Here is a 17,183-nt window from a genome sequence, read left to right as displayed (position 1 = left end):
GGAATAAATGGAACGGAGTCCATATGTTTGATACCGTTCCATTTATTCCCTTCCAGCCATTCAAATTATCCCGTCCTCCTCTACCGCCTCCAACCAGCCACCACTGTTCATTCCTAGGTCAGGGCTATGGGCTACTTCACTCAGGATGCCGCTACACTCAACAGAGGATGGTATAGGGCAGAGCTGGATGTGTGCCCAGCGCAGCATGGCTCACATAAAGGACAGGGCATCCCCAGCTGCTCCTGTCTCGCGCCACTCTGCAGGTGTCCACAGGGGGGCGCCAAAGAAGCAGAGAATTACAACTGCCCATAGACCAGGGGTGGGAAACCCCTAATTAAAACCTGTTAAAGGATTGGACCCTTTTTTTTCTTCTTCAATTTTCACCTAAAATGACATACCCAACTAACTGTCTGTAGCTCAGGATCTGAAGCAAAGACATGCATATTCTTGATACCGTCTGAAAGGAAACACTTTGAAGTTTGTGGAAATGTGAAATGAATGTAGGAGAATAAAACACATTAGATCTAGTAAAAGATAATACAAAGAAAATATATATATATATATTTTTTACCATCTTTGAAATGCAAGAGAAAGGCCATAACGTATTATTACAGCCCAGGCAAAATTTTGATTTTGGTCACTAGATGGCAGCAATGAACCATTGCATATCTGTTCAAAATGTTGTATCAAGACTGCCCAAATGTGCCTAATTTGTTTATTAATACATTTTCAAGTTCATAATTGTGCACTCTCCTCAAACAATAGCATGGTATTCTTTCACTGTAATAGCTACTGTAAATTGGACAGTGCAGTTAGAATAACAAGAACGTAAGCTTTCTGCCCATAGATATGTCTATGTCCTGGGATTTTTTGTTTTGTTACGTACAACCTCATGCTAATCACATTAGCGCAAACATCCCGCGGGGGGGAACGCCGATCCCGTAGAGGTTTTAAAGGCACATTTCAAAATTGTTCAACTTCATATTCATCTCTAGCAGCATCCCAACATATGTGAAAATTGCGCGTTATGTTTAGCGGTAAGGAAGATAAGTGTTTCGAATGACACCGGTGTGCATCCTGTAATTATAACCAATTATGTGTAGGGTTTGTCTACTAATTGGTTGATGATGTCATCTTCCTCTATCTTTTTTTTTTTTTACAACAAAACATAGAAACGCCCCATTTTTCACATATGTTGACGTTGGGGTGGTGATGATGAATATGAAGTTGAAATGTACATTTCCCTTCATGGATTCGGGGCAGGTAAGCTGATCCTAGATCTGTGCCGTAAAGGCAACTTTTACTCTGAGCTTCCAAGTCCATCCAAACACGGAAGGCGCTATATTTGAGAGGATACTATATTTAACATGTACAGTAACACGATGACATGTGACAACGCTTAGCGCAGGATTTGACAGTTTGCTGTGTGTGATACATATGAGACACAATATCTTGTCAGTTTGTATGCGTGCCAAATACTGAGCCAACAGTTACTGGCAGTGGCTCTATACGGAAGCAGATATTGAGGGGGTGCAGTATATAGCAGTGACTGTTTTTAGAGACAGGTTGATGTAAGAATAGGGGTTGTGTGCGTTGTGCACCAACCTGCGGTGTCCGAACGCGGCGGCAAAGTGTAAAGGCGTAAATCCGTTTTCATCAGAAACATCAGCAGACACCCCTGAAGTCAGCAGCAGCTTAACACAGTCTGAGAGAGAGAGTGGGAGAGAGAAATAACCATTGATTTCTCAGTTCTCTGTCCTTTCCTTTAAATTAAAACGGGTTTTACTTGTGCCTCTGTACATTAGCACTGTTTACGGATCAACAACCATTGAATGACAGAACACTATCAAACGGGAAATCTTGGCTGCTATAGGTATTGTGTGTGTGTGTGTGTGTGTCTATTGCCTAAGAGTGGAACAGCAGGGGCTTTTTCTCTGACACACTTGAGTGAGCAGGAATCGCTGTCCCTCGAGGCCTCAATTCCCATGTTGTCTATCTACAGTAATTCTGTGCTTCATATCAATTATAATAACTGTATTGACTAAAATGAATCAATGGATGTGAATATCTTCAGGTGTGTATCATATGTTTTTGCACTGACTCTATGCACTGACTCTATGCACACTCACTAGACTACCCATACCCTCACACATACTACAATGACACACACACACACACACACACACACACACACACACACACACACACACACACACACACACACACACACACACACACACACACACACACACACACACACTGATGCTTTGTGTTTATTACCTATCCTGATTGCCTAGTTACCTCCACTTACATGCACATACTGTATTACCTCTACCTCGTACCCCTGCACATTGACTCGGTACTGGTACTCCTTGTATATAGCCTCGTTATTGTTATTTTGTGTAACTACTTCCTTTTTTATTTTTATTTTGCAAATATTTTTCTTACTTTTTAACTCTCCATTGTTGGGAACGGGCTCGTAAGTAAGCATTTCACGGTAAATTCTACACCTGTTGTATTCGGCGCATGTGACCAATAAAAGGTGATGACTGTACCTGTGTGTCCGTTTTGAGCAGCAGAGAACAAGGCAGAGGTTGGGTGGCCTTCAAGGTGACTAATATTATCCGTTGGATCTCGGTTAAGCAGCATTGACAATAAAGTGACATTTCCCTGGGAAGCAGCTTGGAGGAGCAGGGGGCGCCCGTCGTCCAGGGCAACGGGCCCACCGCAGGTTAGCGAGGGGACTATGGAGGGACACCAGCCTAGTGGGAGTTAAAGGGGACACAAGGTTTAACATGGCAGGGAAGTTGATAGAGAGGAGCTGGAAGAAGAGGGGGAGGGACAACAGCTGGGAGTTCAACAGCACAAAGACCAGTCCAGTTACAGCTCAAAAGAGAAAGCATGAGTCTATTGATAACCAAGTGGATTTAAAGAGTTTGTTCCCTTTTGCTACAGATGACCTAGTAAGCAACGCCATAGACTAAGTTGCCTTTCAGAACAGGTGGACAAGTCATGGAACCCAGGTGTAGAATAGAGGGCACTTTTGTCATCGCAACCAGGTGACCGCCCAATCATCCATCCATCCATCCATCCGCCCAACCGCAACAATCCCCATTCACACATGTATTTAATGTCAATCAACACACCAACCTCATCCACGCACAAACCGTTTAGCATGTCAACAACAGTGTTACTTAGCAGGATGTGGTGTGAGCAAAGAAAGGTAAAGAAACAAGAACACAACTCAGTAAAGGACAAGGAAGAAAGAAAAGCCAATAGCCTACTTTTAATTTGCAACTAAACAGCATAGGCCTCATATTATTCAGCTGTAATCTACCGTGCTGTAAAATGCTAAAAAACCCTGCTCTATAGACGGGGTGGAAGGGAAGGTGAAGGCCGTTGTTAGCTACAGCGCTACAACAACAAAAAAGGGACGCGGTGGGTTATTTGACACGCCTCAGGACAAACGGGTTCAAAAAGTGGGCAGCGTGGAGCAAAGCGAGCTGAAGACCTTTCGGGCACACCCTTGTCTGATAGACTGAAAAGGAGAGGGGGAGGAAGGAGGGGGGTAAGTATATCAGCAGTCAACCGTTTCCAAGACGACGGGTAACAGAGACCACTACCGGTGATATTACAAATCGGGCGGTTAGTTTGGTCTTCCGAGTCGGAAATTCAAATCTGTCTCGCCTCCGTGGAGTCCCTATATAGTAATATAGTCTTAATAGAAGTGTGTTTTGGAAATGATACAATTACCTCAACATATTGAGACAAATTTGACTTGGATAAACAAAACAAACAACAACAAAAAAACTTTGGGACTGAAACTCAGCGAAACTGTGACTCGGTGATCTGACAACAGGACCATTAACCTAAAAAGCAAATGTATCACTTCATGAAGTAATGTGGGGAATAAAATACTGCAAAATGTCAAAAGAAAAACGGCGAAATCTGTACTAAAAACGAATGAGCACCATCACTAGTCTGTTTCAGTCAGTGTAGTTGGAAACACTTCTCTCACAGTGACATAAAAACAAAAAAAGACAAAAAAAACAGGACTTGCATCACGCAACTTCTCTACTTGATTGCTTGGGAAACGGTCGTGGAAAACCTTTTTTCAACCAATTGCGACAATAAAACACGTTGCAGTATAAACAAGAAGTAGTCGTTTAAGCAGAACAGCATCAACATTCGTAGCACTGTCAACATACCTATAATAGCTACATCAAAACGGAGTGCTGGAGTTGACACAGGAAGGGAAATGGAATGGTCAGTGGGAGGGGTTAGTGAAGGGTAAACAGGAAATGTGCAGACAGGAAGTGTGCAGGGAGGGTGGAGTGATGAAGAGGAAGAAGGGTCAAGGGTCACAGGTATCATGCTGGTGGACGATGAAGGGGATGAGGGGAGAGAGCAGCCACTGGCATCAGCTTCAGAGAGGAGGGTTACTCATAGGAACCCTACACACCCTATTTTGAACAGGGAAAACTAACCTCAAAACCTCGTTGCCTCAAGAAACAGTGGAGCAACGCTCCTAGTTCCTACAGCCGGAGCAAGCTAGCCTAGCATCTGACCCTTTATCCAGGCACGTGATATTAGCCTGCCACTGGTCTGTTTACAGCTGCTAGCTAGGGGATAACGTGTCAGAATAGGTCTATGGAGAAGCAGGGAGACGACAGGCTCCTGAAGGAGGGGGAAGAGAATTAAGTATGCGTACAGAGAGATCAGGTCTCAAGCAATCGTTTAGGGCCAGGAGGGACAAGAGCTAAACTTGACTGACCCTGCTCTGTTGTGTTCGCCTCTGGACTCCTGTGGTTAAAGCAGGTTCCCTATATCCCGAACACTGCGCTAAGCTAGGCTAACCTAGCATTGGAAAGATAGTTGGAGCGGAGAGGTAGAGGTAGAGGCAGTAGGGGGAGAGCGGTAGGGGGAGCGTGGTGCCCCTTTACCTGATGCTGTTGCCAGGGGGCTGCCTGGGGCACGGGGGCTACGGGATGGAGCGCTAGCGGAGGAGGAGGGGTTTATGGAGGAGGGGCTACTGACAGTGATGGCAGCGCTGGTGGGGGGGCACTCTGCACATGCGGCCTGGTGCGGCCCCCTCGCGGGGGGGCAGGCACCCACCTGAGATGCCGTCAGGGCTGGGACCAGGTCCAGGGCGGGTTTGGGCGGCAGCTGGGGCGTGGCGGGTTTTAACCCCACCCCGGGGGAGCGGCTGCCGTCCCCCACCACTTTGATGGGTGGGTGGGGAGGGGATGGGGTCTGGGAGAGGCCCGGCTTTTTGGGCGGGATGGGGGGCGGGTTTCCCCGGTCGATCCTGGCCACGGTGGGGGACTTGAGGCCAATGGGGTGGCCCAGGCGGCCGGGGAAGGGCCCCCCCTCCGAGGTGGAGTGGGGCAGGCCGGGACGGAGGGCGCTGGGGCCCCCTGCTGGGGGGCTGGTGAAACGCGAGAGGACCTGCGTGACGGTGTGGCGCGCCTGCTGCTTTGCGGCAAAATTGTCGCGGTTGGTGGGGGAGAGATCGCGGGACGGCGGGCTGCTGTGGGAGGCCGTGCCGTTTTGGTCCTGCTCCTGGAACTTGTAGCGGGCAGCCTGGACGCGAGGGCTCACCCCCATGGGCAGCGCTGGAGTGGGGGCAGGGGAGTGAAGTCCCCCGTGGGGCGTCTGGCCCTCTGCTCCATTCTCCCCCGTTTGAGGAAGTCCTCCTGAGCTACTGTGGACCAGCCCCCGGCCTGCGCTGGGCGTCTTGGGCAGGCTGAGGCCCGCGTAGTTGGTGGGAGTGGGTTTGACAGGGATGGTGAGGGGGCTCGGCTTCTTCTGCCCCTCGGCCTCTGGAGGGCCGGGATCTGTTTGGCAGGAGGCCGTCCGGGATATGACGGGGTCCGTGGCCACGGCAACAGAGACCGTAGGTTTGGGCGGTGGCGTGTTGGTGGCAGCGGTGGGATCCACAGCAGCAGCACCCGGTTGGGCCGAGACCCTTTTATCATCCTTACCGTCTTCAACATCTTGACCGTCCTTACCGTCCCGTTCAGTCCTGAGCTGCTCTACCAGCCGGCGCAGGCTCAGGCTCTCCGTCTCCTCTCGGCCCAGCCTGGCGCGCAGCTGCTCACGCTCTGTGTCCAGCTCTGACAGTTGCTTCTCCATCTTGGCCTCCAGCTGTTGTCCGCGTTGCCTCTCGGCCGTCAGCTCCTCCTGCAGCCGCCCGGCCGAGCGGCCCTCGTCGTCCAGCCGGGCGGAGATCTCGTCGAAGCGCTGCGACTCCTCCACCACGCGGGTGGCCAGCTGTTTGCACTCCCGCACCAGCATCATCACGATGTGCTTGTTCTTCTCCCGCTCGTCCTTCAGCTGGGCAGTTAGTTTGCGGTGCTCCTGCTCCAGACTCTGCAGTTGCAGTTTCTCCAGCTGCAGCTGAGAGACAAGAGACCACAAGCCAGTCAAGGGAGATGTCGTTTAGAAAAAGAAACACACACACACACACACACACACACACACTGTATTGTCAGACACACAGACCGAACAACACACCGCTATCCCAAATACAAACTGTACAAATGATCTCAAACATGGAAACTCAAAATCACACACACGTTATCTGCACACACTCACACAATTGCGTAACAACATACACACCGGTCAGACCACACCTACACCAAACATCACAGATATCAAGCACACATATCTACTACCCTCATCTGGTATATCCTTTGCAAAACATACACGGAGTATAGCAAACACGAGGAACACCTTCCTAATATTGAGTTGCACCCTCCCCCTTGGCCCTCAGAACTGTCTCCATTCGTCAGGGCGTGGACTCTACAAGGTGGAAAGCGTTCCACAGGGATGCTGGCCCACGTTGACTCCAATGCCTCCCACAGTTGTGTCAAGTTGGATGGATGTCCTTTTGGGTGGTGGACCAGTCTTGATACACAAAGGAAACTTAAGTGTGAAAAACCCAGCGGCGTTGCAGTTGTTGACACAAACCGGTGCGCCTGGCACCTACTACCACACACCGTTCAAAGGCACTTAAACCTTCTGTCTCGCCCATTCCCCTTCTGAACGGCGCACACACGCAATCCATGTCTCAATCGTCTCAAGGCTTAAAAAGTCATTCTTTAACCCGTCTCCTCCCGTTCATCTACACCGATTGAAGTGGATTGAAGTGACCTCAATAAAGGGATCATAGCTTTCACCCGGTCGGTCTGTCACGGAACGAGTAGGTGTTGTTTTGTATGCTCGGTGTACATCATGTCACACTCACGCCGCCACATGATCTACGGCACGTCACATATAACCACGTAGGCCCGGCGTCTCACACACACACACACTCTGCTCCCTCCTTACTCACACACACGAGAGCGCCTCCCTCAAATCACGGCCAGAGTCGAGCGCCCAGCTCGCCAACACACTGAAATCAATATGCTCACTTTCTGAACTGTGGAGGTGCTCTCTAGGCTCCTTCGCGTTTGGTGAAACTATTTCCTTAACCAACCTGGTCTGAAAAGACGTGAAAACACGACAACCCCTACAACGGAATTAAGATGATCTAGAGCTACAAAGAGCTACAAAACTTTCAGGAAACGCCACTTGGCAATAATTGCAAGCTGACATTGTATGTTCGAAGGACAAGGTGAATAGTAGCGATCAACAAACTGAACAAGAATGAGGAACATTTCTGCTCTCCGTGTCTCTCATTAAAAGACCACAGAATACAAAACAGACCCATTTGAATTCAGCAATAACAGTCCTCCATTTTAGAATATTGATTTAATCATAATTCAGAAAGCAAAAGACCTCATTTACACAAACAGTCAATATGCAAAATATCACACACACACACACAACGGAGCAGTTATTGGAAGAATGGCGCTCACACGGTGGGGGGGGAATGGACGATGGAATCTAACGTTTCAAACATCTGATTGAATTTCGATGACTTGTCAACCCCGGGCGACTATATCTGGAGCGTGGCTGCTATTGTTAGCTGTGCGTTGGCAGCGAGGGTACAGGCTTAGCCGGGCTTTCCGAGCGATTGCCTGCCCCGCTGCTCTAACGAGCCCAAACAATGAGGCTGATATCCACTATGCCTGCCTGCTACCCCCCCACCACCACCCCCAAAAACGACCCCTTGTAATCCTCACTGGAACGAGCACACATCTCGGGCTGATCGACTGAGTCCCTGTTACGTCACTCCTATGAAGCTGAATAGCTCCTACGGCATGAAGCTGAATAGCAACAGAATGACATCCGACTGAAACGGAGCACTTCCAACTGTACCATCTGTAGTTCGGTGAGATCTGTTGCCACGAGGAAACACTAATTTCTCCCATTTAGGATTCGGGTCTTGTTAAGAGTAGAGTCTATATTATCCCTAAAGGACCATTTGATTTACTTGTATTGTCCACTCGATGTGTGCACCTCACTGGCAAGACATGCCACCTCATGTATTGGACCCGGCCCTGTTCCTAGTGACTCATTCATAATGCATTATGCCAGTACACACACACAGCCTTACACTCTGCCAGGCAGGTGAGCAGAGCGTTACATACGGATCAATGGCACCGGGCCTTTCAGCTGGCTTTAAAACCCATTCACATTTCAAGAAGCTTACTCAGAGAAACATGACTTTGTATGGGGTCGGCGTGAACATAGTATAGGATAAAAAAGTTGTTTCTCATTAATTTGTTTGTGTTACAGTGCGTTATTATTCACAGACCGGCGATAACGATTCATTTGGCGTTGACGTTGTTGTCATGTTCTGGTTTGTGGCAGATGAAACGGCTAGCTTCATCCAGACAATCGTGTGGCCTGTCACCATGACAAAGGCAGAAGGTTGGGGGAGGTGGTTTATTCCAGGAGTGGGGGGGGGGGGGGTGAGGGAGGGGGGGTATTGGGAAAATGAGCCAAGAGCTTGTAGTGTTTTAGACTCTATGCTGTGCTGCTGTAGTGACATTGAGTCAAAATGGAGCGGCTGCAGGTTTCATTGTGTCTCAGTGGCTAAACACAAACAGCAGGGTCATGTTGAGTAGGGCGCACCGTAGCAAAACGTTTTGCAACGGAATTAGCTAGTACGGAACAGGATCCTCTAAATACTCCTCAAATCACCTCTACCTTCCCCCTTCTTCCATTCTCTCCACATCATCCCCTGGCTGCTATCCAGTCTTGGCCTGGCTTGCTGGCTGTCTGGCTGGCTGTGTCTCACTGCTTATCTGGAGCACACAGCACAGTGTTGGCTAACAGAGGTGTCTCCGCAGCCACACAAGCCCGGTTGGAGAGAATCTCGGTCTCTGCTGGCTCTGTGACTGGTGGAAGGGTTCAGGAGTAGGACAAGGAAAGCGGTTCTCTCACATCCACACCCCGTCTCCTCCCAGGCAAGCCCCATTCCACACACACCAACATTCTCTCTAACCATCGAAAAGTATACACTGCCCCTTCACACTCACCCTGCCAACCTCCCATACACCCGCCCTTACGCTCACCCACTCCACCCCTCACCCACTACCTCTGCTGGAATAGCACACAGAGAGGAGGGCGAAACAGGACAGAGACAGAACACATCTGGCCATGGTGGAGTTAAATCAGACAGACAGTCCTACATAGTCCAGGGACAGAGTAAGAGGTACAGCAGATACACACACTTGCTCTCTGACACGCCAACACACACATTCACACACTTGACATTAACCAAATATGGCAAAGCAACTTCAAATGCATCACACACACACGGTTATCATAGTATAGTATCGTCTACACATAGCCTCCCATACCCTACCCTCTTTTGCCTGCTCTCGGCAGCTTCCAGCTCAGCGGACATCCTCTCCTGCATCTTCCTGCAGTGGGCCATGACAGCCTCCAGGACTGCGATGGGGCTGGAGCCCACCGGCCGGCGCTCCTTGTCCCCCCCGGGGACACAGTCAAAGTCCCTCTGCAGGGCCAGGAAGGGGTCGGTCAGACTGAAGTGGCCGTAGCGCTCCTGGAGGAACACCTCCTTCCGCCGCGCCTACGGAGAGATCGAGAGAGAGGGTTACGTTGAGTACGTCACTGAGCAACACACACACACACACACACACAGAGAGAGAGAGAGACAGGGAGAGCGAGATACACAGAGCCAGATTGATGGAATTCTGTGATTCCTCCGTCTATGACCATTTGATTTGTACAACCAATTGATTCTTAAAAAGCCCGAAGGGCATTAGCTAGGTACACGTTTGACGATTACTACACAAGTTGATTGATTAGCATGTCTGTGGTCCTAAGTGTTACTAATTGTCTGCACACGCAGGGTCTCTACAAGTTAAGAACTGTCCACCCCCTACCCTAGACCCATATACATGTTATTGATGGGACCCAGTCTCGGCTCAGCCCCTTCACTTGCACTCTGGCCAGCCTTAGCTCAGTCCAGCCCCGCGGGCCGTGGGAAAGGCAAGTCCAGACGGTCATGCTGTGCCCACTGTGCCCTCTCTGGCGTGGGCCAAGTCCTAAGCTCCGCTCTCCTGTCCAACCACTCAGTGCTACGGGAGCCATGATGTCTGTTAGATTACATGGGGAGATGAGAGGCAGGGGAAATGGTGTGTTTCATCTGTTAGTAATATCCTGGGTGGTTGTAACACAGACGGGCAGATAGATGAGACGATGGGCAGACAATAACTGGGGGAAAGATTCCCAAGCACCTAAGTACTTTTCATTGCGCCGGCATGATTTGGTATCAGGCAAGAGTCTTAATTAGACTTAAGAGCACCGGTGGGTGAATTTGGGGCACTGCTATGAGTAAGTGTCAGTTAGCCAATGCAGCTACGCTAAGCTACTGTAGCCATTATTATCATCTAGGCCTTCGGGCAACTGTGTTCACCATTGACCACGTAATAACTGACCATGCGATCGTTGAGCTCACAAGCCAGTGACCAAAGGATCACAGACCGTAAACCACTTCAAACCAAACCCCCGGTTAAGGAACGAAAATGGTAAAAACGCGGACAGTTTTAAGGACGAATCACTACTGTACATTCCTGGAGAGAAGCCGAAACCCTACATTCCTTCAGTGTTCAGAGGAAAACGGGATCTCCCCTAGGCTAGGGCTGAACATTACGCTACCTCTACAATGTTACAGCGCTACATTCACAGTGTTCAATGTTCAGGACATTGAGTTGTGTGTGCACAAGGAAAAAGGAATCATTTATGACAGTTGGTCTTGAAATCAAGCAGAAGGGGAGTGAGAAACGGAGAGAGAGAGAGACACACAAAGAGGTGAGAGAACAGACACAGAATGTGTCCCTGGGGGGGTGGCTAGCTACTGTGTTCTTGTGGCCGATGCTTCGCCAAAGAAGGAGATGAAATCCACAGAATGCACACGCGCATTAAATAGGAATACTTTGAACACACATAAACAAACTACTGCATAGACTTGCTACACATGCGCACACGGGCACACACACACACACAGGGTAGGAGCAGGGCAGAGATTGATGGCGATCCCCAAACATTCAAAGGTATCTCCCATTACTCTGACCGTTAACTGTGAACATACCACAGAAATGGAGAGAGTGAGAGAGAGAGAGAGTATGGATGAGAGAGGGATAAGAAAGAGGGGAGAGAGAGCAAGCGAGAGAGAGTTGGGTGTGGGACATTGAAGATATATGTGTGTATGAGGCTGCATTTACAAAGGCATCCCGATTCAAATCTTTTGCATATCTGATCTTTTCCCTAATGTGTAAATCAGTGTAGATGTGGAGGGTGCAGTGAGGTCACAGACATCTGGTCTTCTCCACTGGGCTTTCACAAATCTCATCCCTAATTACAGGGGATCTACCATACACAGCCCCCGCCTCACTCACACACACGCTCCACTCACGCACACACGCTCCACTCACGCACACACACAGACGTTTAGACTAGAGGTCGACCAATTATGATTTTTCAACGGCGACACCGATTATTGGAGGACCAAAAAAAGCCGATTTTTTTATTTTTATTTGTAATAATGACAATTAAAACAATACTGAATGAACACTTATTTTTAACTTAATATAATACATCAATAAAATCAATTTAGCCTCAAATAAATAATGAAACATATTCAATTTGGTTTAAATAATGCAAAAACAAAGTGTTGGAGCAGAAAGTAAAAGTGCAATATGTGCCATGTAAGAAAGCTAACGTTTAAGTTCCTTGCTCAGAACATGGGAACATATGAAAGCTGGTGGTTCCTTTTAACATGAGTCTTCAATATTCCCAGGTTGTAGTTATTATAGGAATTATAAGACTATTTCTCTCTATACCATTTGTATTTCATATATCTTTGACTATTGGATGTTCTTATAGGCACTTTAGTATTGCCAGTGTAACAGTATAGCTTCTGTCCCTCGGATTTGCAGTTTAAATTTCTATATATCTATATAGAAATTTAAACGGCAAATCGGTGTCCAAAAATACCGATTATGATTGTTATGAAAACGTGAAATCGGCCCTAATTAATCGGCTATTCCGATTAATCGGTCGACCATCTAGTTTAGACTGTCTCAACATGGGGTTATTAGGAGACAATGACTTAGGGCTGGGCGATATGGACAAATTATCTAAAAAAATTGTTTCAGCATTTTCATAAACATCTGCATTTCCCTGCACTCATTGAGATCATTCCCACGTAGGGCTGCACGATATGGGCAAACAATCTAGGCCTTATTTTGAACCAAACCTTGCAATTGCGATTTGACTTGTGATTTAGAGCAAAACACTTGGATGAACTGTTGGAATCATGGAAATATAATGAGTATTCTAATTCTATAGTTAGAATATAATATTGGGTACTTTGAATACAGTGTTTGACATGACAACAAATTAAAATGCCAGGGAGTTATTGTGACAGAGTAGAAACCATAGTGTTGACAAGTGTTCCTAGGGGACCCTATAATCTTTTTATACACTGATTGTTCCTTCTTAGCTACATCATGTAGCTCACATATTCTTGCTTCGCGTATGCCTTTGATTTAGAATGTACTGTCAAACAAAAAACATGCAGGTGCAGATCTACACCATCACTGGTATTATCAGGCTATGTGGCTAGTTATGTTCGCTCTGAGTCAGTACAATTATTAGCTAGCTTGCGATTAGCATTAGCGATTAGAATTAGCGTCTAACAAGATTTAGACCCAATTCACTAACACCAACTAGTGGCTTTCAGACGTAAGAAACAAACTAATAACGTAATTATAAAACGCTAGTGGACTTCTATTAAGAAGCAAAAGTGACAACGCCATCGTTGTCATCAACAGTGTTGCATGTGCTGCATTAACCACGCAGAGACTGAACGCAAGTATCTCGTGGTCGAGGAACAACAACATGTGCTCTTTGAGAGACAGGGGGCAGGGCTAGGTCTTTGTGGGTAGCGGCATTGGAGAGAGATGACACAAGTAAACTATAAAAATTGACTTTACACGCGGCGTATCACATTTAACACACCAAAACATTCAAAAACCCATATAAAAAGTGAAGTAAAAAAACCAAAGCGGCCCGTGCATCAATACCGGTTTTTCGTAAAATATGGTATACCGTCCAGCCCTACTCTGACTACTCATCTGGTTTGTATAAAGAGGATAAATGTGGCCAGTTGTTAGCAGGTAAATACATGGGCATTCTACTCTACGAGGAAATGGCTACCTCAGGGTGGCCAGACCAGCACAGGCTAGTAAGCGTCGCATGACCTGCAGATAACCTCACCAGTGGCAGACCCTTTCTACTGTTAATTAACAATTCATAAGTGCTTAATAAATGCTTTCTGTGGTTAATAAGTAGTTAATAAGTATACTTTAAGGAACAGGGCAAGGTCCACAGCTTTATATACACGCAGGTTGGTACACTTGGATGCGGACAGAGCACAAAACCAGACCGAGTCACACTACACCATAGGGTCGGCCCTATAGTGTGAATCTGGAATAAGAGCGCTGCGCTCTAATAAGTCCTGCAGGAAATGGAAAGCTATCTATTTCCTGGTGAGCAGGAAGAGGTCAGGGGGGGTTACACTAATACGCCTCTATGGTGCCGTGAGAGGACCAGTATAACGTGACGAGAGGGATGGTGGAGCCACCGGTTAGATCCTCAGAGAGCTCATCAGCCTTCAGTCTCCGAGCCCCTCAAGGCCTCATTGGTCCTATTGATACTCTCTACCGGAGGTCCTTTGACAAATGCTGAAGACAAATGTGCTGTTATCATGGCTGTAGTGTCATTTAGAAAGGATACTTAAATACCTCCCCGATACTGTAAGTACATAGTACACCGGGAAACAATATGCGTAGGGAAAAATATTATTAGAGTGGAATTGACGGTCGGGGAAGATTTATTGATGGAAAGTTGTACAGGGGGACAATAGTTTTGCTCCCTGGTGTGCTTAAGGATAAGGTGTTTTTTATTATGTCCACGGTCAGTTGTTTTGACTGCGGGTGGATATACCTGCACGCCTGTGGTATTTCCTAGTAGAGCCAGATGTTTAACACTCCCCATGATGTATGTATGTATGTATGTATGTATGTATGTATGTATGTATGTATGCATGTATGTATGTATGTATGTATGTATGTTGAAGTCAGAAGTTTACATACACCTTAGCCAAATACATTTAAACTCAGATTTTTCACAATTCCTGACATTTAATCCTAGTAAACATTCCCTGTCTTAGGTCAGTTAGGATCACCACTTTATTTTAAGAATGTGAAATGTCAGAATAATCGTAGAGAGAATGATTTATTTCAGCTTTTATTTCTTTCATCACATTTCCCAGTGGGTCAGACCCATTTGTGACCAAGCTTTAACTTCCTGACTGATGTCTTGAGATGTTGCTTCAATATATCCACATCATTTTCCTCCCTCCCAGTCCCTCCTGCAGCAAAGCACCCCCACAACATGATGCTGCCACCCCCGTGCTTCACGGTTGGGATGGTGTTCTTCGGCTTGCAAGCCTCCCCCATTTTCCTCCAAACATAACAATGGTCATTATGGCCAAACAGTTTTATTTTTGTTTCATCAGACCAGAGGACATTTCTCCAAAAAGTACAATCTCTGTCCCCATTTGCAGTTGCAAACCATAGTCTGGCTTTTTTATGGCAGTTTTGGAGCAGTGGCTTCTTCCTTGCTGAGTGGCTTTCAGGTTATGTTGATATAGGACTCGTTCTACTGTGGATATAGATACTTTTGTAACGGTTTCCTCCAGCATCTTCACAAGGTCCTTTGCTGTTGTTCTGGGATTGATTTGCACCTTTCGCACCAAAGTACGTTCATCTCTAGGAGACAGAACGCGTCTCCTTCCTGAGTGGTATGATGACTGCGTGGTCCCATGGTGTTTATTCTTGCGTACTATTGTTTGTACAGATGAACGTGGTACCTTCAGGCATTTGTAAATTGCTCCTAAGGATGAACCAGACTTGGAGGTCTACAATTCTTTTTCTGAGGTCTTGGCTGAATTCTTTTGATTTTCCCAAGCAAAGAGGCACTGAGTTTGAAGGTAGGCCTTGAAATATATCCACAGGTACACCTCCAAATGACTAAAATGATGTCAATTAGCCAATCAGAAGCTTCTAAAGCCATCACATCATTGTCTGCAATTTTCCAAGCGGTTTAAAGGCACAGTCAACTAAATATCTGACCCACTGGAATTGTGATACAGTGAATTATAAGTGAAATAATCTGTCTGTAAACAATTGTTGGAAAAACTGCTTGTGTCATGCACAAAGTAGATGTCCTAACCGACTTGTCAAAACTATAGTTTGTTAACAAGAACTCTGTGGAGTGGTTGAAAAATGAGTTTTAATGACTCCAACCTAAGTGTACGTAAACTTCTGACAACTGTATGTATGTATGTATGTATGTATGTATGTATGTATGTATGTATGTATGTATGTATGTATGTATGTATGTATGTATGTATGCATGCATGTATGTATGTATGTATGTATGTATGTATGTATGTATGCATGCATGTATGCATGTATGTATGGCACAGTACTGTACTGAAAGTATTAACAGTATAGGCAGTCTATTTCGGAGTGTATCCATGTAGTCCTACTACTAACAGAGTATTTCAATATTCAAAGTGTTTTATTTACCAGTAAGACTGCAGTAACATCAGACTATATTTACTGCCAGTGCTGTGTGTATACTAAGGCCCCAGCCAGTATTATTAGCATCGACCTTTACAGGCATGCATAGCTAGGTGAGAGGGTTCAGGGAACGCAGCCAGAGAAACAGCACAGTCAGGAGGAGGAGAGGAGGGAGAGAGAGAGGGAGGGGTGCGAGAGAGAGGAGGGGAGGAGAGGGGAAGGGAGGGAAAGAGAGGGGGGAGGTAGAGGAAGGGAGGGAGGGAGAGGGGAAGAGAGGGCGAGAGAGGGCGAGAGAGGGAGGAAGGGTGGGAGAGGGGGAAGAGGGGAGAAAGAAGACGTAGGATGAGAGAGAGCAAGACAGAGTGGCAGCGAGAGAGCAAGAGAGTGGCAGCGGAAGGAAGCGGGTGTAATAAAATAAAGTTTGAGTGAAAGAGAGAAAAAGAGAGCACTCAAAGCTGGTCAGGAGAAAAAGGATCATATTTTATTCAAAGCCCCATTAATTGTGTATTCATGACGATCTGAATTTTACATTAGAGGCAGTGTCAATCTGGCCTTCATGCATAAATCAATATCCCTAACAGCTACAGGGGGGGAAAAAAACATGTATATATATGTGCAGAGGGGAAAGGCTACCTAAATCTAGAAGGACTTAATAAATGTACATGTTATCTTTTCCTCTACAATTCCTCATAGAAAAAAAAAGGATTTCAATTTGAAAGGTAAGGAAGGCCCTTACAAATATTGATACTCAGCTATTGTCTGGTGCTCTGCTAATCTCCCAGATAAAACTCCAAGAGGCAGATAGAAATGCATTGTGTAGAACAGAGACGTCTGTTACGTAGCAATAAACAATAAAGAATCGCGTCACCATCTCTACATGTTACATTTCTATGTGCAACAACCCCCCACCCCCCCTGCAATGATAGCTAGGTCAATACGTCGACTGCTCCACATGTTCCTCATTTCAGCCACAGGGGCTCCAGATCAACATCGCCCACCATAGTCCAACCACGGCCCCATACACCAACCCCTGGCTAAACACACTGACGCTATTGCTCGCCTGTTGTAAGATAGGATGAGTTAAGCTGAGGGTAATTAGTAGACTAGTTA

The 17,183-nt window shown here is 46.7% G+C and overlaps 1 protein-coding gene across 4 annotated transcripts in view; it reads right to left on the bottom strand.

Annotated features, from left to right (window-relative positions):
* The window catches only part of cttnbp2 (cortactin binding protein 2), a 71,604-nt gene that overhangs the window by 18,116 nt on the left and 36,305 nt on the right, over nucleotides 1-17,183 (bottom strand). For 3 of the 4 annotated variants that reach the window (XR_003867461.1, XR_003867462.1, XM_029697082.1), the window contains exons 3-6: nucleotides 9,761-9,988; nucleotides 4,944-6,399; nucleotides 2,556-2,762; nucleotides 1,606-1,705 (exon numbers count right to left, since the gene is read on the bottom strand). Coding sequence is in view for 2 of the 4 variants with exons in the window: in XM_029697082.1 (XP_029552942.1) it covers nucleotides 1,606-1,705; nucleotides 2,556-2,762; nucleotides 4,944-6,399; nucleotides 9,761-9,988 (1,991 nt within the window). In the remaining 2 variants the exon portion in view is untranslated. Of the gene's footprint in view, nucleotides 1-1,605; nucleotides 1,706-2,555; nucleotides 2,763-4,943; nucleotides 6,400-6,735; nucleotides 6,829-9,760; nucleotides 9,989-17,183 lie in introns of those variants that run through there. The other variant, XM_029697083.1, reaches the window with a different exon arrangement.

The sequence above is a fragment of the Salmo trutta genome, chromosome 17 (assembly GCF_901001165.1).
Source record: "Salmo trutta chromosome 17, fSalTru1.1, whole genome shotgun sequence".
Lineage (NCBI taxonomy): Eukaryota > Metazoa > Chordata > Actinopteri > Salmoniformes > Salmonidae > Salmo > Salmo trutta.
The sequence above is the reverse complement of the archived record's forward strand: the minus strand, read 5'-3'. Positions and strand labels throughout refer to the sequence as shown.